Source organism: Calonectris borealis, chromosome 28 (genome assembly GCF_964195595.1).
Source record: "Calonectris borealis chromosome 28, bCalBor7.hap1.2, whole genome shotgun sequence".
NCBI classification, from domain to species: Eukaryota; Metazoa; Chordata; class Aves; order Procellariiformes; family Procellariidae; genus Calonectris; species Calonectris borealis.
The window spans coordinates 4454748-4478090 of record NC_134339.1 but is presented as its reverse complement, the minus strand read 5'-3'; the positions used below and the strand labels follow the sequence as shown (position 1 = coordinate 4478090).

General features: G+C 71.0%; 2 protein-coding genes and 1 long non-coding RNA gene across 3 annotated transcripts; all 3 read right to left on the bottom strand.

The window, feature by feature from the left end:
• Nucleotides 1-80: 80 nt before the first annotated feature.
• On the bottom strand, nt 81-8727 carry FCHO1 (FCH and mu domain containing endocytic adaptor 1). The gene is made up of 26 exons (XM_075175589.1): nt 8641-8727; nt 8483-8557; nt 8259-8400; nt 8018-8170; nt 7781-7885; nt 6128-6226; nt 5932-6028; nt 5725-5769; nt 5568-5640; nt 5423-5444; nt 5279-5333; nt 5004-5182; nt 4893-4917; nt 4737-4799; nt 4596-4638; nt 4384-4475; nt 3649-4272; nt 3309-3427; nt 3110-3215; nt 2923-3034; nt 2673-2828; nt 1711-1843; nt 1404-1603; nt 1128-1192; nt 862-1026; nt 81-371 (listed from the first exon to the last, which is right to left on the bottom strand). The coding sequence occupies exons 1-26, from the start codon at nt 8691-8693 to the stop codon at nt 349-351; spliced, it is 3024 nt and encodes a 1007-aa protein (XP_075031690.1). The 5' UTR covers nt 8694-8727; the 3' UTR covers nt 81-348.
• Nucleotides 8728-9474: 747 nt separating this feature from the next.
• LOC142093970 (uncharacterized) lies at nt 9475-11394 on the bottom strand. The gene is made up of 3 exons (XR_012677579.1): nt 11338-11394; nt 10199-10255; nt 9475-9563 (listed from the first exon to the last, which is right to left on the bottom strand). It is a non-coding gene; the product is annotated as an uncharacterized LOC142093970 (long non-coding RNA).
• Nucleotides 11395-13285: 1891 nt separating this feature from the next.
• On the bottom strand, nt 13286-22280 carry MAP1S (microtubule associated protein 1S). The gene is made up of 7 exons (XM_075175580.1): nt 22153-22280; nt 20241-20342; nt 19404-19486; nt 19137-19277; nt 15391-18643; nt 15041-15258; nt 13286-14919 (listed from the first exon to the last, which is right to left on the bottom strand). Exons 4-7 carry the CDS (start codon nt 19194-19196, stop codon nt 14764-14766), a joined length of 3687 nt encoding a protein of 1228 aa, XP_075031681.1. The 5' UTR covers nt 19197-19277; nt 19404-19486; nt 20241-20342; nt 22153-22280; the 3' UTR covers nt 13286-14763.
• Nucleotides 22281-23343: the final 1063 nt, after the last annotated feature.

Below are 23343 nucleotides of genomic sequence, written 5' to 3'. Positions count from 1 at the left end.
CGGTCGAGCCCCGTTTCCAAGGAGGAGCCTAGAGGCCCCGGGGATGGGCGTCGCAGCAGGAGGCAGGCGGGAGCCGGCGGGGGGGTTATTAGAAAATAAAGTGTTTAATAAAAGAGCAGCTCCTGCTCCCTTCACAGCACAGAGGAGGGTGGAGGGGACCGACTGCGGGGCAGCAGGAGACAACACGGTGACAGCCACGGAGCAGGGGGCCGGAGGGAGAGGAGGAGGAGGAGGAGGGGGGCTCCCACGCGGCAGCACCCCCTCCCCGGCCAGCCTCTATCCAGTGTTTCAAGTTCACACAACCGAGGGGGAAGCCCGGGGGGCTCGGAGGGTCCGGCGGGAGGCAGCTCAGGACCCCGCCAGGTAGATCCCTGCGGAAGAAAGGCGGTGAGGAGGGGCTGCGAGGACGGGGGGCACGTGCCCTGTGCGAGGATGGTCATCGCCGAGGGGTCAGGGCTCGATGCTGGGCTACCCGCACCCTCCCCGGGCTGGGCATTGCTGTGGGGCATCGCCCAGTGAGGGGGGAAGGGAGCTTGAGGGGGTAGGGAGGGGACCCCGTGCACCCCAGGGCCATGGGGAGCAGGGAAGGGACCCTGTCCACTCCAGGGAAGGGACTCCATGCACCCCGGGATAGGGACCTCATACACCCCAGGGCCCCGGGGAGCAGAGAGGGGACCCCCGTGCACCCTGGGGAAGGGACCCCACACACCCCAGGGAGCAGAGAAGGGACCCTATCCCTGGGAAAGGAACCCAGGCACCCAGGGAAGGGAACCCAGGCACCCTGGAGAGCAGGGAAGGGACCCTGGCACCTCGGGGCCGCAGGGGATGGGGAAGGGACCCCGCACCCCCCGCACCCCGTACCTGTAGCAAACCTTTTCTTGACCAGCGACATGCGGTACCCGGCGCTCGCCAGCTCCACCTCGACGCCTGACAGCGTGCTGCCCTCGCTGCTGAACTGGGCTGCCACTGGGCTGGGCTTGCTGGGCCCACAGAGGGGCTCCCAGCTGGCCGAGAGCCGGCCGCAGCCTGGGGGGGGGACAGCAGAGAGGGTGGGGGGTCTGCAGGGGCCAGGGCCGGACCCGGCTCCCCTGCCCCGTGCCCTCCGAGCGGCGCGGGCACAGCCTCACCTCCCTGCCCCGGGGCACCGGGGACGTCCAGCAGCCTCCAGAGCAGCCTCTTCTCCTCCAGGTTCCTACCAGGACACGGGCACGTCCCCAAACCCCCAGACCCCCAGACCCCCCCCCCGCCCCGCTCCACCCCAGCCCCCCTGCTCCCACCCTTAGGGGACATATCCCTGCCTCCCCCACCCCATCAGCACCCCCTTTCCCAGCCCAGGGTTCCCCTCTCCCACCCTGGGGGTGTTTGGGACCCCTGGTCCTGTGTGTACCCCCCCCCCACCTTACCAGCTGGCCGCGGGCTGCAGCCGCAGGTTGGCGACGGGCTCGTCCACGGGCAGCAGGACGTGGACGTTGGCGAGGGGCACGGGCAGGGCCAGGGCACCCGCGTTGTAGCCGTACTCGACGCTGACCCGCGTGGCGCCCGGCGAGCAGTCCCAGCGCACGCACAGCCGCAGCGGCGCCGAGCCGGGGCCCAGCCGCGAGAACTGGGGGGGGATCGGGGAGGGTTTAGGGGGGCACTGAGACCCTTCCGCCACAGCTGGGTGGGGGAGCCGAGGGTCCTGGCTCTCCCCCCCCCCCACCCAGGGCTCACCTGGTACTTGAGCAGAGCCACGTTGTAGTAGGAGGCGGCCGGACTCTGCTCCGCTTGCTTCTGCAGGTGCCCGGTCAGCGCCGCCATGTTCAGCCAGAAGTCCTTGGTGCTGGGGTCGCTCTGGGACGGGTCGCTGCGGGGACGGGGTCAGGGCGGCAAGGGTGCCTGGGCACCCCGGGAAACCCAGCACCCCGATACTCAGCTCCCCATCGCTGCACCCACCGGCTCCCAAGGATGCCCAGGCCTCCTGGGAACCCCAGGAACCCCACGTACCCTGATACTCAGCTCCCCATCACTGCATCTACTGGCTCCCAGGATGCTCAGGCCCCCTGGGAGCCCCCTGTACCCCAATACCCAGCTCCCCATCACTGCATCTACTGGCTCCCAGGAGGCTCAGGCCCCCTGGGAGCCCCCTGTACCCCAATACCCAGCTCCCCATCACTGCATCTACTGGCTCCCAGGAGGCTCAGGCCCCCTGGAAACCCCCTGTACCCCAATACCCAGCTCCCCATCACTGCATCTACTGGCTCCCAGGAGGCTCAGGCCCCCTGGGAGCCCCCTGTACCCCAATACCCAGCTCCCCATCACTGCATCTACTGGCTCCCAGGATGCTCAGGCCCCCTGGGAATCCCCTGTACCCCAATACCCAGCTCCCCATCACTGCATCTACTGGCTCCCAGGATGTCCAGGCATCCCCAGGAAACCAGGTACCCCCTGTACCCCGATACCCAGCTCCCCATCACTGCTTCCAGCACCTCCCAGGATACCTGTGCCCCCCTGACACCCCCTGTACCCCAATACCAGCTCTCCATCACTGCATCCACCACCTCCCAAGGTCCCTGCATGCCCCCAGACACCCCCTGTACCCCGATACCAGCTCCCCCACCGCTGCATCCCCCGGCTGCCAGCCTGCCCAGGCACCCCCGCGCAGCCGGTGCCGCGGTGCCACCGCGTCCCCGCACCTGTAGAGCAGCTCGGCGTTGGGCAGGAACTGTTCGATGGCGCCGGCGTTGAGCAGGCGGAAGCTGAGCACGGGGGGGGCCATGCTCCCGCTGAAGACGCGGACGATGCCGGCGGGGAAGGACATGGTGAGCTCCCCCGTCACCTTCACCAGGCAGCTGCCGGGGACAGGCCGGGGGTCAGCGGATGCCCCAGGCAGGACGCAGCGGCTGGGGGGGGGGGGGGGTCCTGACCCCCCCGGGACCCCCGTACCTGTCGGCGTCGCGCCCCTTGAAGTACGCGTGGACGTACTCGGTGAAGGCGGTGGCCACGGGGAGCGCGTCCTGCGAGCCCAGCACCACGGGGCTGGGACCCCGTGACAGCCCTGGGGAGGCAGGTGGGGTCAAAGCCCGGATGGGACCCCAACCCTGCGACCCCCCCCCAGCCCCCCGGGACCCACCGAGCGCCGGCTGGGAGACGGCGAAGAAGCCCCGCTCGCCCAGGCTGGCGGGCGCCGAGTGCGAGGGGCCGCAGCTCCAGGAGGGCGAGGGGCTCAGCGAGCGTGACTGCAAGGCAAGACGGCGTCGGGGGGGGGGTCCGGGTCTGCCCCCCGCCGTGGGGGTCCCGCAGCCCGGCCCCGCTCCCCCCCGGCCACGCACCAGGTCGGTGTTGCTGCCCGCAGCCGGGCCGGCCGCCGGCCTCTTCGTGCGGGAGCGGCGAGGGGGGGCCACGAGCGGGACCTCCCGGGGGGCTGCGCTGGGCCGGGTGGGGAGAGTATCTGGGGGGGGGCACAAATCGGGGGTGAGGAGAGAGACCCGCCACGGGGGGGGCCAGCAGGGTCTCACCAGTGCCACGAGCGCGGCAGGTCTCAGCCCTGTTCTCAGCCAAGCCGGGGCTGGGTGAAACCCTGCGCCCAGCTGGGGCGGGGGGGCAGTTAAGGGTGCTGGGGGGGGCAGAGTTAAGGGTAAGGGGGGCAGCTCCTGCACCCCTGCCACTCACCCGGCTCAGGCTGCGGCGGGGGAGCCGCCGGCGTGCCGCCCTCGGTCAGCCTCGTCCCCGGCCCTTGGCAGGTCCATGGAGAGGGGCTGGAGGACTCCCCCCCGCTGGGGGGGGCCGGGGAGGAGGAGGAGGAGGAGGCCGAGTTGGAGGAAGGACGGGGTAGCTGGGGGTGGTCCCCACTGGGGCTGCGGGGTCTGACCCATGGTGGGGGCTCCCCAAAAGGGTCGGGCGAGGGGGCTTCGCGGGGTGCTGGGCCACTGGGGCGGCGGCTGCGTCCCTGGGGCGCCGACCCCACGTCCTCCCAGAGCCCCTCGGCCCCGGGGCCGCTGAAGATGGCGAAGCCGGGGGGGTCGGGGAGGCGGCCGGCGGGGCTGCGGGGCCGCGGCACCCAGGCACCGGGGTCCCGGGCGGCGGGTGGCGGCGGCGGCGGCGGGGGGTCCGGTGGGCCGCCCCGCTTGGGGAGGGGGCTCTGCGGCGTCCCCGGCTGCGGGGTCCAGGGTCTTGAGTCCGGGGAGGGTCCGGGCGCAGGGTGCGAGGGCGAGTCCAAACCTGAGTCCTCCACGTTCTCCGGGGAGGAGGAGGAGAAGGGGGAGGAGGAGGAGGTGAGAACGTAGGCGCGAGGGGCTGCGAGGAGACCCCCCGTGTCAGAGCGCTGCAGCATGGGGGGGCCCATGGCACCCTGGATGCCGGGGTCCCCCTGCCCATTCCGTCCTCCCCGACCCCCCAAATTCTCACCCGGGAAATCCTCTGCTTCGAAAGCCGACTCCAGCGGGGGCCCGAAGAGAGCGGCGGGGGGCACCGTGTCCGGAGGGGCTTTCCCGGGGCCACTGCGCCCGGGACAGAGGGGACAGCTCAGTGCCCACCCGGGACCCCCTGGAGAGAGGGCTCGGGGGTGGCAGCATGGGGTGCATCACCCCACGGCACCCCGCTCCCTCCCTGCCCCGTACCTGTTCACCTGCGCCGCCGGGCGCCCCCTCCCTGCACCGTCACCTGTGGGGAGAGGGGACACGCGGGGGTTGCAGAGCCACTGTCCCCAGCATCCCCGGGACCCCCCCCCGCATCCCCGGGACCCCCCAGCACAGTCTCACCTGCCACCAGCGTCCCCTCGGGGTCCGCGTCACTCGGGGCCGGAGTCAGAGATGCCACGTGCCCTGCAGAGGGACAGGGACGGGCAGCGTTAGGGGACACAGAGCCTGGGGGACCCCCGAGCCGCAGCCACGCCGAGCCCCCGGGGGGGCACTTACGGGATGACTGTCGCTTGACGGTGCCCTGCAAGAGAATGGGGACAGGGGGTCAGTTGGCCCTGGCACGGTCCCTGGGGACCCTGTAGCCCCCCCCCCCCCCTCGAGGCTCACCCCAATGCTGGGGGGCAGGATGAGGTTCCCCACGGTGGCCTTGAGCTGCTCCACGGTGGCCTCGGCGCTGCCGGCCGCCTCCCGGGGCTGCACCGGCTTGATGTGGACGTAAAACTTGCGGGGTTCATCCTCATCGTAGTCGGAGTCGCTGGAGGAGCAGACGTGGTTCTCCGCCTCGGCTGAGCCCCCGTCAAGGCAACACCCCGTGCTCGGACCCCCCCCCGACTTTGGACACCCCAAAAATCACACACCCCCCAACTCCAGCACAAGGATACTGCGGGCGACGTCGGGGCGCACGGTGAACCCGTCCTCGTCCACCTCCGGGCAGCCCTGCGGGGAGATGCTCAGAGAGGTGCTGGCTCCCCAGTCCTCCCAATATGGAAAAAAAACAACCCCAGGGCTGGCACTGGGATACTCACCACCTCGGCATCCTGGGATTCCCTGGGGAATGACAGGGGCAGCGTTAGATCCCGAAGCGGGGAAGGGGTGCGGGATGCGGGGACGCAGGGATGCGGGGACGCAGGGATGCGGGGACGCAGGGATGCGGGGAGTGGGGGATCTTACACAGCATCACGATCCCTCTCCTTACGGCTCAACCCAGGGATACGGAAAGCTTTGCTACGGCTCCTCTTGGGTCCTGGGAGTGGGGCACAGAGCGGTGAGCAGCCCCCCTACACCCCAAAATCCCCGGCGTGGGGCTGCTGGATGCAGACGTACTTGCCTTCCTGCGCTGGGGCCAGCCGGTACTCATCAAAATCCAACGCTCCTGTCACCGGGAGCGGGATCAGTCCAGCATCGCGGCTTCATCCTTGCACGAGGGCGATGCTCCCCCCTCCTCGCACGAGGGCATCGCCCTCGTGCGAGGAGGGGGGAGCATCGCCCTCGTGCAAATGCGGGGAGCCCCCCGGGATGCTGCCCACAACCTCACCTGGCCGCTCTCGCCCCGTGCCCTTGCTTTCAGCAAACCTCCGCAGCAGCATCTCGGTGCCGATGTTTTCCACGTTTTGTTTGAATTCTTCATGCACCTGTTATAAAAAAAAAAAAAAATTGGGGGGGGACATCATACCCAGAGTAAAAAAGGGGGAGTTGTCCCCATCCCTTGTTTACCCCCCCTGGGGACTCACCTGCCCGATCTGGACGTGGGTGTCCTCCACGGAATGCGAGTAGGAACCGATGAGACCCTTCATGTGGCGGAGGTGGGCTTCTTCCACCTCCTGGAAGCGCTGGCGGGGCAGAAGTGGGGGTTTAGCCAGGGTGGCATGTCCCCAAGAGTCGGGGTGTGGACGGGGAGGGGGGCTCGGGCAGGGTGGCATGTCCCCAAGAGTCGGGGTGTGGACGGGGAGGGGGGCTCGGGCAGGGTGGCATGTCCCCAAGGGTCGGGGTGTGGACAGGGAGGGGGGCTCGGGCAGGGTGCCATGTCCCCAAGAGTCGGGGTGTGGACGGGGAGGGGGGCTCGGGCAGGGTGCCATGTCCCCAAGGGTCGGGGTGCGAACGGGGAGGGGGGCTCAGGCAGGGTGCCATGTCCCCAAGGGTCGGGGTGCGAACGGGGAGGGGGGCTCAGGCAGGGTGCCATGTCCCCAAGGGTCGGGGTGCGAACGGGGAGGGGGGCTCAGGCAGGGTGCCATGTCCCCAAGGGTCGGGGTATGGACAGGGAGGGGGGCTCGGGCAGGGTGCCATGTCCCCAAGGGTCGGGGTATGGACAGGGAGGGGGGCTCAGGCAGGGTGCCATGTCCCCAAGGGTCGGGGTATGGACAGGGAGGGGGGCTCGGGCAGGGTGCCATGTCCCCAAGAGTCGGGGTGTGGACAGGGAGGGGGGCTCAGGCAGGGTGCCATGTCCCCAAGAGTCGGGGTGTGGACGGGGAGGGGGGCTCAGGCAGGGTGCCATGTCCCCAAGGGTCGGGGTGTGGACAGGGAGGGGGGCTCAGGCAGGGTGGCATGTCCCCAAGGGTCGGGGTGTGGACAGGGAGGGGGGCTCGGGCAGGGTGCCATGTCCCCAAGAGTCGGGGTGCGGACGGGGAGGGGGGCTCAGGCAGGGTGGCATGTCCCCAAGGGTCGGGGTGTGGATGGGGAGGGGGGCTCAGGCAGGGTGCCATGTCCCCAAGGGTCGGGGTGTGGACGGGGAGGGGGGCTCAGGCAGGGTGCCATGTCCCCAAGGGTCGGGGTGCGGACGGGGAGGGGGGCTCAGGCAGGGTGCCATGTCCCCAAGGGTCGGGGTGTGGACAGGGAGGGGGGCTCAGGCAGGGTGGCATGTCCCCAAGAGTCGGGGTGCGGACGGGGAGGGGGGCTCAGGCAGGGTGGCATGTCCCCAAGGGTCGGGGTGTGGACAGGGAGGGGGGCTCGGGCAGGGTGCCATGTCCCCAAGAGTCGGGGTGCGGACGGGGAGGGGGGCTCGGGCAGGGTGGCATGTCCCCAAGGGTCGGGGTGTGGATGGGGAGGGGGGCTCAGGCAGGGTGCCATGTCCCCAAGGGTCGGGGTGTGGACGGGGAGGGGGGCTCAGGCAGGGTGCCATGTCCCCAAGGGTCGGGGTGTGGACGGGGAGGGGGGCTCAGGCAGGGTGCCATGTCCCCAAGAGTCGGGGTGCGGACGGGGAGGGGGGCTCAGGCAGGGTGGCATGTCCCCAAGGGTCGGGGTGTGGACGGGGAGGGGGGCTCATCCAGGCTGGCACGTCCCCAAGGACCAGCCTGCCCCGTGCCACCACCGCACCGCGCAGCCAGCACCGGGAGCCTGAGCCGTGCCTGCGCCAGCCCCGCGCCCGCCCGCGCCCCGGCGCTGCCCACCATGGCCGAATCCAGCATCCTCTGCTCGAAGTCGGCCCGGGCAGCGTTGTATTTCTCCACCGCCCGCCGCAGCGCTTCGCCCGCCTTCTTGGACTTCAGCTCTGCCTGCGGGACCAAGCCGTGGGCATGAGCAGGGATGGGGACAGGGACCATTGGGGGGGACAGGGACCACTGTGGGGGGGGACAGGACCATGGCGGGGGGACAGGACCATGGCGGGGGGACACGTCGGGTCTCACCTTGTCGATCTCCTTCTGGCTGGTGCCCTCCTTGCGGAGCCGCTCGTACTCCTGGCACTTGCTGTGGTAGCTCTCCTTGGACTTGGGCAGCAGCTGGGCCACCCCGTGCAGCAGCTGGACGGCCTCCAGCGTCCCCGACACCTCCTCCTTGGACTGGGAGGGGGGGGACACGGAGAGGGGTGGGCAGGGTGCGGTGGGGGAGGACGGTTGGAGGCGGCGGGGGGGGTGGGAGACGCGGTACCTTCTTGTGCACCCGGCCTTGCTCCTCGCCGTAGCGCGAGATCTCCTTGATGAGGTCGTGCAGCTTCTTCATCAGCTCCAGGTGGCACAGGGCCAGCTTGTCCGAGGAGATGCGGAAAACCTCCCAGAGCGGCGCGAAGGTCCTGGGCGGGGGGGGCAGGGATGAATGGGGTCCCCCCCCCCCGCCGGCTCAGAGTGCTCCGGAGCCCCCAGACCCCTGCTTACCCCAGCTGGGTCCCGTTGGTGGCCATCTTAGACAGCTTCACCATGGCTTTGGCGTAGTTCTCCTCGATGGCAGCCCTGGGGACGGCGGGGAGGGGGCGCTGGGGACGGAGCCCGGTGGTGCTGGGGACCCCCCCGGCCGTCCATGCCCCCCCCGGTACCTCTCGCGGACGAAGTCGGCCAGCTCCTTGGTGGAGATCTGCCCGTGCTTCATGTTGTGGTAGAGCACATCGAAGCCGTGGTTCTTCTCGCCCTGGCAGGGGACCACCCTCAGCCCCCAAAACCCACCCAGCACCCCGTGGCGTGGGCACCCAGGGACTCCCACCCGGCCCCCCCCGGCACGGTGACGCCGCTGGGAGCACCAGCCAGCACAGCAGGAAGCACCATTTGGGGTGCAAACACCCCAAACGGGGCACAGTGGCCTGGACCCCTCCCTGGGTGCGCATGGGGGTGCGGAGCCCCCCACCCCTGCCAGGGGCAGCGCTGGCCAGAGGCGGGGGGGTGGGGGGGGCCCTGCACGCCTGGGTTCCCCGGGGTGAGCGGGGCAGGAAGGGGTGGGCTGAGCCCTGACGCCGGGTGCTATTTTGGGTGCTCCCCGCTTCCCCCCAGCACGCAGGGGTGGCTTCCCCTCACCCCCCCCCCCGGCAGCGTGACCCCACCTGGGGAAACTGAGGCAGAGGGAAGGGGAAGATGCAGGCAGCTGCCAGACCCCGGCACAGACGAACCAGGAAGCACCGGCCGCGCTTCGCGCCCCCGCGGCGCTGCCAACTTCCCCCCGCGGTGCCGGGACGGGGATCCCCGCGGGGGGGGGACGGGTGCGGGCACCCGCACCCATGGCTCCCCCCTTCCCTCGGCAATTAATTTGCAGCGTTAACGGAGGCGTCGGGCCTTGCAAAATTACCGGCAGCGATGAACACACACACCCCCCCCCACCCAGGGCTGGGGACCCCCCCGCAGCGAGCCCCAGAGGGTGGGGGGCACCCATGGGTGGGGGTCCAGGTTTACCCAGAAATGCTCGGTGAAGTAGGACATCTTGGAGGGGGGGGCCGGCGGCGCGGGGACCCGCAGCTCAGCTCCCGGCGCCCTGGGGACACAGCTGGCCCTTACTGGAGTCGGGGGGGCCTGGTGGGGACCCCCCCACACCACACCCGCACCCACCGGTATTTATCGGTTTTGCCAGGAAAGCGGCACGCAGCCCCGTGGCCATGGAAACCGCGGGCTCCCCCGTGCCCGCCGCCGCCGTGGCCCCCTCCCCACAGTGTGCGGCACCCCGGGGGGGCCGGGGGGGGCTGGGGGGGCCGCCAGGGCAGCGCTGGGGCCCGACACCGGATACGCAGCTAAATAATAAATGAGCGGTTGCTGCGCGGCGGCTGCTCCCATGCCCGGCCGTGCCGGTGGCCCCCAGCCCCCCCCAAAACCACCCCCCCACACCAGCCCTCTCCCCGCCCGGGGGAGCCCCTTCCCCCCAGAAATGGGGACCAAGGCGCCTGGGCCCCCCACCACCACCCTGGCCGAGCCCCAAATGCACCCAGCCGTGCCGGGGGTCACCTGCCAGAGCAGCCCCCAGCCACTGGGCAGGGGGGACCCCCCCCGGCCGTGCCCCCCCCAGGCCGTGCCCCCTCCCCCCCGGCCCCGCTCCCCATCACGCGCCGGAGAAAAACAGGAAACCAAAAAATCGTGCATGGCTGGGGGTTGGCGTGACGGGGGGGCCCCACTCACCCTGGGCTGCTGGGGGGCTCGTGGGGCCCCCCCGATCATCCTCGGCGCGCCGGGGGTCTGGGGGAAGAGAAAGAGAGGGGTTAGGGCACGCCGCAGCCCCCCAGACCCCACTCCCGGCCCCCCCGGATCCGGCAGTCCCCCCACACAGGCTGAGCCACCTGTGTCACGAGCGGGGCGGGCTCAGCGCGGCGTCCCCAGCCGGGCTGGAGGGGAAGCGGGGCCGCGGGGGGGGCACCGGGGGGGGCTCAGGACCCGGCCGGACCCCGACCTGTCGCCGGTCACGAGTGGCCGCAGACGCCACGAACTCGCCGCCCCACTGCCGCCGGCCAAAGTCCCCGGAGGTGGCAGCGGCCACCGAGTCCCCGAGCGGGACGATGGGTGTGGGGTGGGGGGGGCACAGCATCCTGCGGGGCTACCCCGGGGCCCCCCACACGCCCCACAGCCGGGCCACCCGCAGCCGTGACCTTCACCCGCATGGGGTGCGGGGGACGCGGGCGGCCCCACGAGGGGTGCGGGGGGCTCCGGGGGGGGGAACCGGATCCAGCCCCGCTCGGGGAACGGCTGCACCTGCCCGGGCCGGGGATGCTCGGTGAGGGTGGGGGGCGCGGGGAGGGGGGGCTGTGCACCCCCACACCCCCCCGGGCAGCGGGTCCGTTGGAGGGAGAGGCACCGCGGGGGGGCCCGGGGCGTGCACAGGGGTGCAGATGCTCCCCCCCCCCAAAAAAAAAAAAAGGAGGGAAAGCGCCGAGCCCGGCACCTGCAGCGGGGGGTCGCGGGGGGGCTGTCCGCAGCACCGGGAGCGGCGTTTTGGGGAGCGGGGGGCTGCACCGGGAGGGCTTCTATTGAGGAGGGGGCACCGGGGGCTGCCCCGGCCCCCGGGGCGGGGTGCGCTGCAGCGGGGAGCCATGCCCAGCGGGGGGGCTCTCGCCGAGGGAGGGGCGCGGGGCTGCACCCCAGCCCCGGGAAGGGGGATGCTGCAGCGGAGGGGGGCTGCGCCCACGCACCGCGCGGGAGCGGCGGGGGCTGCACGGCGGGGCCGGGCGCTGCACCCCGCTCCCGTACGCGGGTTGTTCCCTGCTCCCCGCTCGCGGGCGGGACCGGGCGTCCGCGGGACCCGGGCCCGGCGGGGCCGCACTCACCTGCGGGGCCGCCGCCGCCCCCGCCCCGCTCCGCTCCGCCGCCGCCCCGCGCCCGCTCCGGGCCGCGCGCTCCGGGCCGGGACCGCGCCGGGGGCGGGGGAGGCTCGGGCCACGCCCCCTCCCGCCGCGCCGCTTCGCTATTGGTCGTCGCGCCCGGCAGCGGTTACCGCAGCCAGCGGCCGCCGCCTCTCATTGGCCGGACCGCCGCCGCGCCGCGCGCGGGGAGGGGGGTGATTTGCATTTTTAAAGCGGCCGCCGCCCCCCACCGGGGGGGGGCGATGCGGGGGGCGATGCGGGGCGGGCCCAGAGCCGCCCGCACCGGCACCCTGGTCCCGGGGCTCCCACCATCCCCAGGGTCTGCCACCCCCCGAGGGCTCCCGGTTCCCCGGGGCTCCCAGTCCCGGTACGCCCGGTGGTAAGGGTGCAACCGCATCCCCCGCCACGACCCCCCCCACACCCGACCCCGACGGCTGCAACCGCACCCCCGGCCCCGGGCCGGCCCCCGGTGCAGCCCTCGCTGCAGCCCCCCCCCCCCGGTGCCACCCGGTGCCTCGCGCCCCGCTGAGCTCATGCCCCGGCTCCGGCTGACACCGGGGCGGCCGCGGCGCAGCTGCGGGGTGGGGAGCGGGAGCGGGCACGGCCGGGCAGCGGAGGATGCCCAGCGGGTGGGGACCCGGGGCGGGGGGGCTTCCCCTGGGAGTCAACCACAAACATCCCCCCCGAGATGGGGACCCGACCCCACACCGGCCCGGGGTGCCACAGCCACCGGAGCTGGGACGGTGCGTCACGCAGAGGCTTCGGTTACGGTCCCTTTTGTCCCACCGGCACCTGCCCACCCCCAGGACCGTACGGCTGAGCCGGCCGGCGTCACCGCAACAGCCCCGCTGGGGACAGGGTGCTGGGGACGGAGGGGTCCGTGGGGATCAGGCCGCTGCCGGTGCTGCCGCCACTCTTGCGGGCACCTCCGCGACCCCGCGGCGTCCCCGGGCGCGTCGGGAGCCACCAACGGGGCAGCGATGCCGCAGAAGCCCCCGGTGCCCCCGGCGAGGTGCTACCACCCCCTCCCCACGGCCACGGGCCCCCTCGGCTTACACAGCCCAAAGCCAACCGGGACCGTTCACCGCACCGGCAAAAAGCCTCGTCCTGCGGTGCGGGAGCCGGGGGCTCGAAGGGACGGTGACAGCGGCCCCCCCAGCCCCGGCGGTCACAACCGGCCTCACGGAGAGCGAACCCCCCCCCGCAACGCCCGAGGAGCCCCCTCCCCAAGATGCTGCCACGGCCCCATGCCGGAGCGAAGGGCCTGGCAAGGTCCTGGGGACGGGGAGGGTTTGGGGGTGGCTGGGGGGGGGGCTTGGGGGGTTTTGGGGGTGGGTAGGGGGTTTTCGGGGTGGCTGGGAGGGGGCTTGGGGGTGGGTTTCAGTTCCCTGGTCCTGCCAGGCTCAGGCTGCCCACGTAGGGTGGGGGCTCAGCCCTGCAGCCGGGGCACAGGGACATGGGACCCCCCCCAGCACTGAGGAGGCTCCAACCCCCCCCCAGGACCCCTCCCCGTGCCAAGCGTGCGGGGGCAGAGCGCAGCGGCCCCCTCCTCTGCGGGCCGGGGGCGGCGGGGATGGGGATGCAGTTGCCATGGCAACCCTGCATCCATCCTCAGCCGCGCTGGCGCACCAGCCCCGCAGCGCAAGCGCCCCCCAGCCCCTCTCCAACCCCCCCAGGGCGATGCCCTGGACCCCCCCCCCCAGCCCCTCTCCCACCGCAGGATGCAGCCCCAGAGCATCCCGCACACCCCAGGGCTGAGCCTTCACCCCACCACCCCCGAGCCCATCCCCAGCACCCACAAACCACCCTGCAGCACCCCAGGACCCCACGGTGGCATCCAGTCTGCCCCCCTCCCCCCCCACACCGCAAGGACTGGGGGGACCCCCCCCCAAACACAGGAGGCTGAGAGCAGCCGGGAGCTATCCTCTCTTTAATGCTCGTTTTCAACACATTTGCCAAACGGGAACGTGGCGTGCAAGACGGGGAGCGTGCCGGCGTCCGCGGGCAGGGGCCGGGGAGGGGGGGGCGTCATAGCCCCCCCCCCCACCCCACCAACCTCCAACCCAGCTTCCAGCTAAGAAAAAAATATATAAAGCACTAAAAGGTGAAACATTCAGTCCCCCCTCCCCGAAGACGTAGGACGATACAATCCAAGGTAAAAGCCCCCACCGCCGCCAGCCAGTGCCGGGCTGGGGGGGCCGGGGGGGCCGCAGATAAATAACCTCCCGCTGGAGCAGGTTTGGTTTGTTCAGTTTTCACTTTTTTTGTTTTGTTTTCTTTCTTTGTTTTTTTTTTTTCCTTTTTTTCTTAAAAAGTCATTACAAAAAGAGCCAGCGAGGAGCCTCCTACAAAACAGGTTAGTGTTTGCCCCAGCCGGGGATGGGGGGGGCCAGATCCTGCCCCCCCCCCCCAGCCCGGCCCCCCCCCACTCCCCGCTCACAAAACCCCTTAAAAATTGCACGTGACATTTGGTTTCGTAACAGCCTTCCAGCAACTCGAGGGTTTGGGGGCGGATGGGGGGGGAGCTGCCTTCCCCAGGCCCCCCCCCCAGTGCAGGGTCAGGCCCCACAGCCCCTGCTGTCGGGAAGGGAAGAGCCATCAGTGCAGCGAGCTGCCAGGTCTCAGCCCGTCGGAGAGGACAGACGCCCCCCCCCGCCCCAGCTGCTGCACATGACGGGGGGCACCCGATGGCCCTTGGGGTCTGGCCATGCCCGGGGTGGGGGACGGTGCCATGGCTGTAGTGCCGGAGGAGCAGCCGCCGCAGCCCCCCGAGCCCTGGCACTGCCCCCCAGGGATGGGAACCCCCCCTGAACCAACCCAGAGCCCCCCAGAAAGGAGACCCGGCCCCCCCTGAGGGCCGGGGCTGTGGGTACGGCGGGGGGGCAGTAGTGGCTTGTCCAGGGAGGGGGTAGGAACAGCAAACAACAAAATTTACCCTGTTAAATCGAGCACGGCTGGGGCTCGCTGCCCGCCGGGAAACGGCTCGGCACCGCCGCTGGATGGGGGGGGGGGGACACACACGGATCCTGCCCCCAAAGGCAGGGTCACCCCGTCCCCAGCTGGTCCCTCAGCCCCCTCCCCGGGACGGCGGTGGGTGCAGAGCGAGGAGTGCACGGCTCCGGCGTGGGCATGCGGGAACCACACGGTGTGTGAGGGTGCGGTGTGTGGGTGCAGTGGGCGCGGGGTCCCCGGGGAGCCCCTGCCAGTCCTGGGGCGGGGGGGAACAACTCCATCTCCCCCCAGCAGATCCCCCTCTCCCTCCCCTCCGAGCCACAGCGGCCGGCGGCTGGCGCAGCCCCGAGTCCCTGGGTGCGGAGGGAGGGAGAGGAGGGCTCATGGAGGAGGAAGGTGGGGATGAAGCCCACGCCGCAGGCCCCCCCCCCCCCCACCTCAGAACTCCACCTTGCAGGCGGGGAAGGTCTCATCCTGCATGGCCACGGTGCTGTTGCTGCCCAGCACCGTGATGCCCAGCTCCTGCTGCCGGTCGTGGGTCTCCTGGTACCACTCGTGCATCACCAGCGAGTCGAAGGTGGGGATCAAGGTCACCTGCGGAGACACCCAACGCACAGCGTCACCACACCGCGTCACCGCACCGCGACCCCCCCGCCCTTCCCAGCACCGGGAGGGGGCTGATCCCACCCGCTCCGGGTATCCGGGGGGGTCTCACCTGGATGTCGGTGCCCCACTGGTGCTTGCCGGCGAGCAGGGCGTCGAGGAGGGACCGCAGGACGCCCTCCTTCAGGTGGTCGTCGCCGCTGACCACGTAGCAGAGGGAGCGGACGCGCCGGAAAAACTCCTCGTCCACCGTCCGGGCGCTCCAGGAGCCGGGCAGGTACGCCAGGTCCACATAGACGGGGGGGCCCGGGGGGGCCGCAGCCCGTGTGCCTGCCAGAACCGGGGTACGGGAGCTGTGAGCGGCAGCCCCCAAACCCCCCCCACCCCACTGCACGGCACCGAGCTGCTCCGGCTCGGGGACACCGGAGCCGGGAGCACCCACGTCCCCCCCCACCCCCGTACCTGCCGGTGATGCCCTGCCAGCTCCCGCCGGCAGCCGGGCTCCAGCGCCGCGGGTGGTCCCTGGGGTGCGGGTGTCCCCACTGGAGGGGCCCTTCTTGTCCCCAAGGGGCAGCCTGGCCTTGTCCCCAGTGTCACGGGCTGAGCTGGCGGAGCCCCTGGCCTTGGGGGCCAAGGTGGGGTGCCGGGGGGGCTCGGCCCGCAGGGTGGTGGGTGCTGAGCCCACACGGGACGGGGTCCTCTTCACCTTGCTGGGGGGGTCCTTCTTCCCGGCACGGGTCTGCTCGGCCGGCAGCGCCTCGGGGTCCACCATGCAGATGCCGGGCTGGGCGGGGATGGGGCAGGGGTCCTTCATGGGGGCCGGCAGCGGGTCGCGGGCCCTGGCCATGCCGCGGGTGGGCTGCTCCGAGTCCTCGTCCGACTCCAGCCCGTCGGCCAGGATGGAGGGGCAGTCCTCGGTGGCCGGAGGGACGTCGGAGTCGGAGAGGGTGGGCAGCGACTCGCTGACGGAGGTGGGGGGCGTCTCGCCCGCCGGCTGGCGGGGCCGACCCCGGCGCTGCACCAGCTCCTGCGACGGGTCACTGTCCGACAGCTCCCGGGGGCTGGCGGCGGCCGAGGGCGACCGCTCCGATTTGGGATGCTCGAACTCGCAGGGTGACACCAAGCAGAGGTCCACGTCGTGGGGCGAGTCGGAACGACGGCCGGGCCGCAGCACCGTGTCACCGTCAGCCCGCGGCGGGTGGTGACACGGCCTCAGCGGCAGTGACAACCCGCCCTTGGTGGCCTCCGGCTCCGGCGTCCCCCCGGTTCCCCGGGACCGCCTGCCCTCCTCCGGTGGGGACTCGCTGACGGGTGGCAGCACCTGCTCGAAGGAGACTGAGAGCGACTCGTCCACCTCGGTGGAGTGCGGGGAGCCCACCTCGGCCGGCAGCGAGGGGGTGGTGATGGTGGGGGACACGTCGGGGACATCGTCCTTGAAGGGGCTGAGGGAGAGGCAGCCCGCCTGCTTCTCCTGCGAGGAGCCGGAGCCGTCCTGCGAGGCTTTGCCCCCGACCGGCGGCCAGGGGTTGGGTTGCCGGTTGGTGCCGGCACCCGGCTCCTCCGTGCCGTTGTCCACCGGCGACTGGTGGAAGGGAGTGTGCCCGGCGCTGGCCGGCCCCGAGCTGGCCGGAGACATCATCTCCAGGGTCTTCTCCTCGGAGCTGCCGCAGGCGTCCTCACCGCCCTCGGGGCCGTGGTTGAGCATCCCGGTGGGCGTCAGGTCGAAGTTGACGCTGCGGTCGCTCTTGGGGGTCTTGGCCAGGGGCGAGGGGGGGCAGACGGCTCTCAAAGGGCTGCTCTCCGGGTAGCGGAAACGTTGGGGGCTGTCGGGGTCCTCCAGGCCGTTCTCCAGGCAGGATGAGTCCCCTGGTTCCGCCGGCCCCCCGGCCCCCCCGTTCTCCAGCGGCGAGGGCTCCAGCTCACTCTCGGCCGTGGTGATGCCCTCGTCCGTCGATTCCTCCTTCCTCCTCCTCCCGCCGGCCCCTGGCGAGGCAGCCCCCCGGCCCCGCTCGGCCTCCGGCAGCATGTCCTCAGGGGAGGAGGACTTGGAGCCGTCCGAGGTCCCCGGCTCCTTCCTAGCACCTGCCTCCCGGGGGGCTTTGGCCTTGGACTTCTCCGGCTCCTTCTTGAGGGGGGGTTTCTTGATGCTGCCGGCCTTGGCCAGGGGTTTGCGGGTCTCCGGGACCGGTGTTTTCCGGGCCAGGGTCTTGGCAGGAGCCTTGGCCTCTGCCTTGCTCTCCTTCGCATCCTTCCGCAGCGTCTCAGCCTTCACCTCCTTCTTCACCTTCACCTCCTTCTTGGCCTCCCCCTTCGCCTCGGTCCCCTCGTCCTTCTTCGGCGGCTTCTTCTCCTCTTTCCGGGGGACAGGCTCCTTCTTGGGCACAGCCTTCTCCTTGCTCAGCTTCGGCTTTGCGTCCGCCTTCAGCTTCTCCATCGAAGAGTCCTGCTTGGCTCGAGCATCCTTGGCTTTCTCCTCTTCCGACCCCGCTCTGGTCGTCTCCCCCAGGGATTTTGGCTTCTCCTTGGTCCCTGCCTTCACCTCCTTCCTCTCCACCTTCGGAACCTTCTCCTTCAGCACCGGTGCCCCGGCATCCACCAAGCTGAGCTTGGAAGACGACTTCAGGCTCTCCTTGCTCTCTGCCCTCCTCTGCTTGAGCGGCTTCTCAGGTTGGGACACCGGCGGCCCCTTCAAATCATTCTTGGTGACCACGGGATGCTTGAGGAACTCCAGGTGCTTCACCTTCTCCAGCCCCTCCAGGATGCGGCCCTGGGGGGTGCAGCCGGGGAAGAGGACCCGGATGATCTTCTCGGAGGGGCTGACGGGGTGCCAGACGAGCAGGGCGCAGACGGAGGTCAGGCACTGCAGGGGCAAGTCCTGCTCCTTGGGGTAGCTGTTGCCTGACCATTGCTGCAGGAGAAACTCCAGCTCCTTGGTGCCCTTCACGGGGTTCAGGACGTACATGTCCAACCGGCCCACTCCCATCTTCTGGAAGAGGACGGTGGGCTCCGCACGAGGTCCGCTGTCCCGGGCCAGCGGGTTGGGACGGATGCCCAACTTCTCCAGGTAGTGCAGGGTCAGAGCAGCCTCATCGCAGCTCTTCAACACCCGGGAGTTACCCTCGATGTCCTTCAGCTTCTCGGAGGCGTTGAGGAAGACGACACCCAGCTCCGGGGAGATGAGGTTCTTTGCCCAGTCCCCGTTGCCCTGCGAGCTCTGGGACGGATCCTCCTCCAGCTCGGCCAGCTTCCTCTGCAGCAGGCTGTTGACGCCGGGCAGGCTGTCCGTGCCCGCGTGCGTCACCAGGATGGAGTCGATGCGGTCCAGGTGCCGGACCAGCTTCCAGAAGGATGACTTGGGGTTGGAGCCTCCGTTGACCAAGACGTTGAAGCCGTTGACGGCAAAGAAAGCCGAGTCCCCTCTCCCGCCCGGGAAGATATAGCAGCAGGGCTTGGAGAGCTTGAGGAAGCCGACCATGGTGGGGGGCTCGAGGAGGTCAAAGGGGGACTGGGGCTCCAGCGACTCCGAGAGGTACTCCATGAACTCCTCCAGCCCCTCCATCTCCGGCAGGATGCAGCCCGGGTTGTAGCGCAGCTCGATGAAGTCCTGGAGGTTGTGATGGTCCAAGCCCGAGTCCCTCCACTCCCCAAAGTCGGGGCAGCTGATGGTCAACCTGGCCTTGGCCGAGGGGTCCGCGGAGCTCAGGATCTCCCCTACCTGCGAGGGGACCGGGACAGCCAGAGCTTCAGGCGGGGTGCGGCACCCAGGGCCAGCGACGGGGCAGCCCAGGGGGTGCCCTGCCTCAGCCCCCCCTCCTTCGGCAAGCACAGCGCACTCCTTTCCCGGGGGCTCCTGCAGCCCCATCCCACCCCCCGTACCCAGTGCCAGCACGATGCCCGGGGGGGCCGGTCCCCTATTCACACCCACCCCCAGCTGCGGCTCAGGACCAGGATGCGGCTGATGGCCCCCCCCCAGCCCTGCTGCCCCTTCCCCAGCCCCGGGGCGGGAGGGACGTGCTGGCGGGAGAGGCGGCACGGCTGGACCAGCCTCCCGCTCGCGCCGCCGTGCCCGGCTCCCCGCCGAGACGCCGGAGAACGTGAGCAGACAATCGCTCCGGCAGTGCCGGCCCACGGCCCCCCCCCCCCCCCCCCCCGCGCACCAGCAGCCAGGCCTGGGTCCCCCAGGCGAGCTCCCCTCCCCGGCACCGCACCTCCTTGTCCGTGAAGATCTGGATGAAATCCCGCAGGGAGAAGCAGCCCGTCTGCAGCATCAGCTCCCCCGTCTCCTCCACGCAGGGCCCCGCGAACACCAGCAGCTTGTGCTGCGACACGTCCGTGATGAGGTTTCGCAGCTGAGGACGGAGAGGACGTGAGGACAGCGGGGACGTGAGGATGCCACCGGGCTCCAGCCCGCGGCACCCCACTGCCAGCGGCTCCGAAGGGGCCACAACCAGGTCCCCCCCCCCACCCCGGCTCACCTCGTCGCACAGGGACTTGTCGGAAGGGTTGAGCAGCACCAGAGTCTCCAGCACATCTCCCCGGTGGTGGAGGGTCCGCTGACCTGCGGGGAGCGAGGGCTGACACCCGCCCTCCCCAAAAAGATGGGGCTGCACCCCAGTTTGACCTCGGCCCCTAGGGACGGGATGGGGAGGGGGACGGGACACACGCGGTGGCAGGGCCGGCGCCTGCCCACTTCCCCCGCAGAAGAGGGACGGCCACCGTCCCGCTCCCGGACACCGCGGGGGCCAGCGGATCTGCCGAGCCGAAGGACACGTTTCCCGCATCCTTCCTGCCGCAGGGAGGGGAGGAAAAAGGGGGGGGACAGGCTGGGGGAGCCCCCTCCTGTCCCCTCCGAGCACCGTGGCAAGCCCTGGGTGCTCGCAGGGTGGGGTCTCAGGGCTGCACCCACCCGCACAGGCACCCACTGGAGACCTGACCACCTCCCACAGCCCCCCTCTCCGTGCCGGGGGGGGGGACCCACCGGTGTAACAAGGGGACACGATGGGGAAGAGACACCAGAGCGATCCCGGTATTCCCGACTCCAGCTTTTTCCTTTCCCTTCTTTTCACGAGAAATCACATCCCACCCCAAGATGGGTGAAGGAAGCGGTTTCTCACGTGGGGGGGGATCATGGGGCTTGGCCGTGGGGGGGGTCACAAAGCAAAGCCTGTTCCCACAGCGGCCGGGGGGGGCGGCGGGGAGGGGGGCTGGTGGGGAGGGACTCGCACGTCCGTGCGAGTCCCTCCCCACCAGCCCCCCTCCCCGCCGCCCCCCCCGGCTAGAGTTTGGGGGGTTGGGGGATCCCCCTCTTTTACCTTTCACGATGCTGGAGAAAGTGGCCGAGTGACGAGACACGAAGAGCTTCAGCTGCTCGTCCAGGTTGCAGGAGGAGAGGTCGATGTCCCAAGAGCGGATTCCTTTTTTTTTTTTTGGGGGGGGGGGGGGGGGACGGACGACACACACACAAAAATTAACCCCCGCTGGCATCGTGCCCCTGCACCGCCAGCACCCACGTGGCACCCAGAAGCAGCATGGTGGGGACACCCACCCTGGTCCTCCCCTCCTACCTCACCCTAAGACATAGCCGTACCAGCCCGGTGGCTTTTGGGGTGACCCCAGTGGGTCCCCAAACCCAGCCGGACCCCGGCACGAGGCCGATGCACCGACCGGCTGCCCAGCGGGCGAGCACCTTGCGCGGTGACTCACGGCGGCACCGGCTTTGCCAACCCAAAACCCCAAGCCCCGGGGCGACGGGCACACCTTGCCGGCACCTCTTAAAAAGCGGCAATTAAAGGAATTAACGGTGCCGGAGGATTCGGCGCGCGCGGTGCTCCTGTCGGCACCGGTGCGGGTGCTGCCGGCTCCCAGAGCGGGGTCAGGAACCCCAAGGTGCAGCCCCAAAACCCTCACAACCCCTTCAGGACCCCACAGAGGGAATTCGTGGGGGGCTGCCAGCCCCCCACCACGGCGGCCGACCAGCCTGGCCGCAACCGCTCCCCGCTAACGGCCCGGCAAACCGGCGGGCGATGGCGTAAGGCGCCCGGGCCTCGACGCAGGGCGGTCGTGGGGGGTTGCACAAATTTTGCGGGAGGCGCCGGGCGAGGGCTGGGGCTGTTTTTTCCGGCGGTTTCGCTGCTGGGGGGCTTGCTGGGTCCCATGATGGGGAGGGGGGGACACAACAGGGCAGTCCTGGTGACACCTATCCCCCCCCATGATTTGGGGGACCTGCTCCAGCACAGGGGTGCCATGGCCTGAGATCCCCCCAGCTCCGGCCACAGCTCAGGGAGAGGCAGGAGCGGGAGCTGAAGGGGGTCCCCACAGCGCAGCCCCCCCCCCAGCCCAGCCTCCAGCCCCCCACGGCTGCACAGGGCAAGGTCCCAGGGGGTGACAAGGGGAGGGGACAGGTCGCAGGGGTCCACCCGCAGTCCCAGAGCCTGGGGACAGACCCCAGGGGGAGAGGGGGCAGATCCCCAAGGTCTGGGGGGGGGGGGAGTTGGACCCAGGGGGCAGGGACGGGAGAGGGGGACAGCGCTTGGGGGGGGGCAGATCCTGGGGGGTCTGGGGCAGGAAACGGGGCAGATCCTGGGGGTTTAGGGGGGCAGATCCTGGGGGATCAGGGGGGCAGATCCTGGGGGGTCTGGGGCAGGAGACGGGGCAGATCCTGGGGGGTCTGGGGCAGGAGACGGAGCAGATCTTGGGGGTTTAGGGGGGCAGATCCTGGGGGATCAGGGGGACAGATCCTGGGGGATCAGGGGGACAGATCCTGGGGGGTCTGGGGCAGGAGACGGGGCAGATCCTGGGGGTTTAGGGGGGCAGATCCTGGGGGATCAGGGGGACAGATCCTGGGGGGTCTGGGGCAGGAGACGGAGCAGATCTTGGGGGTTTAGGGGGGCAGATCCTGGGGGTTTAGGGGGGCAGATCCTGGGGGTTTAGGGGGGCAGATCCTGGGGGGTCTGGGGCTGGGGAGGGAGCAGAGCTTGGGGGTCCAGAACCTGGAGACCTGGGGCAGGAGAGGGCGGACCGGGAAGACCCGGGGGGGGGTGTCAGACCCCGGGGGTGCGGGGGCAGATCCCGGGGACCGGGGAGGGGGGTCAGGCCCCGGGGTAGCCGCGGGGAGGGGGGCGGAAGAGGGGCAGAGCCCGGAGCATCATACGCGGGGGAGGGCCAGGCCCGCGGGCCCGCACCGGGGCAGAGCCGGGACCACCGCCGCCGCCGCCCCGGGCTCACCTCGCTCCAGCTGCTGCAGCGCGGCGGCCAGCAGGCCGGGCCGGTGGCAGCCGCCGCCCACGATGGCCAGCAGCGAGTAGCGGCGCGGCCCCGCGGCGGGGCCGGGAGGAGGAACCGGAACCGCCGCCGCCCGGCCCGCGCCCTCCGCAGCCCCCGCGGCCCGCGCCGCCGCCGCCGCCGCCGCCGCCATCTTCGGCGCCCCCCGCCCGCCGCGCCGCGCCGCGCCGGGCCACGCCCCCCGCTGCGTCACTGCCGCCAAGCCCCACCCACTGATGTCACCGCCAGCCAATGGGAAATGGCGGTAGGGAAAGAGAAGGGTGGAGCGGCGGCGGACGGGGAGGTCTTAAAGGGGCAATGGCAGGGTGGGGCCGCCGTGGGTGGGGTCCTGCCGCCCGTGCAGTGCAGTGCAGTGCAGTGCAGTGCAGTGCAGTGCAGTGCAGTGCAGTGCAGTGCAGTGCAGTGCAGTGCAAGGGGTGCACAGGCCAGTGCGGAGCTGGGGGTGGGCATCGCAGGGCGATGCAGTGATGGGAGGCAGCGTGGGGATGGGGCTGTGCAGCGCAACGCAGAGCTGGGGGTGTGCGATGCAGCGCGGGGCTGGGGCTGCGTGGCACGGTGCAGTGCAGGGGCGAGGCTGTGCAGTGCAACGCTGCGTCGTGCAGGGGCTGTGCAATGAACGCAGTGCAGGGCCTGGGCGATGCGCTCCAGCGCAGGACGGAGCAGGATGGGGCCGGGCCGTGTAGCCCCCTCCCACCCCCCTGCCCTCGCCCGCCATTCCCGCACTGCTTCTCCCCCCGTCAGCCTCCAGCGGGTCAGGAGGAAGCAGTGCCATGGCCCCCCGGGCCCAGCCCTCGGCTCCCACCCACATCCCACCCCCAGCCTCAGGTGCCCCCCCAGGGACCCGCAGCAGGGTGGGACCCACCCTTGCCCGCCTTGCCTGGCACCCCAGGACCCAGGGCCAGCGGCAGAGGGGTGCTGGCACCCCAGAATCCGCCAAAGAGCAGGCAGCAGGCGTGAATCCAAGTCATTTAATTTGGTCCTGGCCCGGGAGACCCGCAGCCCCCCGGGGCCAGGGCACCCAAGGGTGCCAGGGTGCCGTGCAGGCGCATTCAGGCACTTGCTGGCTGGAGCCAGGGGAGAGCAGGAGTGGGTCCCGGTGCGGGGAAGGGGCTGGGGGCCCACGGCTCCCCCTCC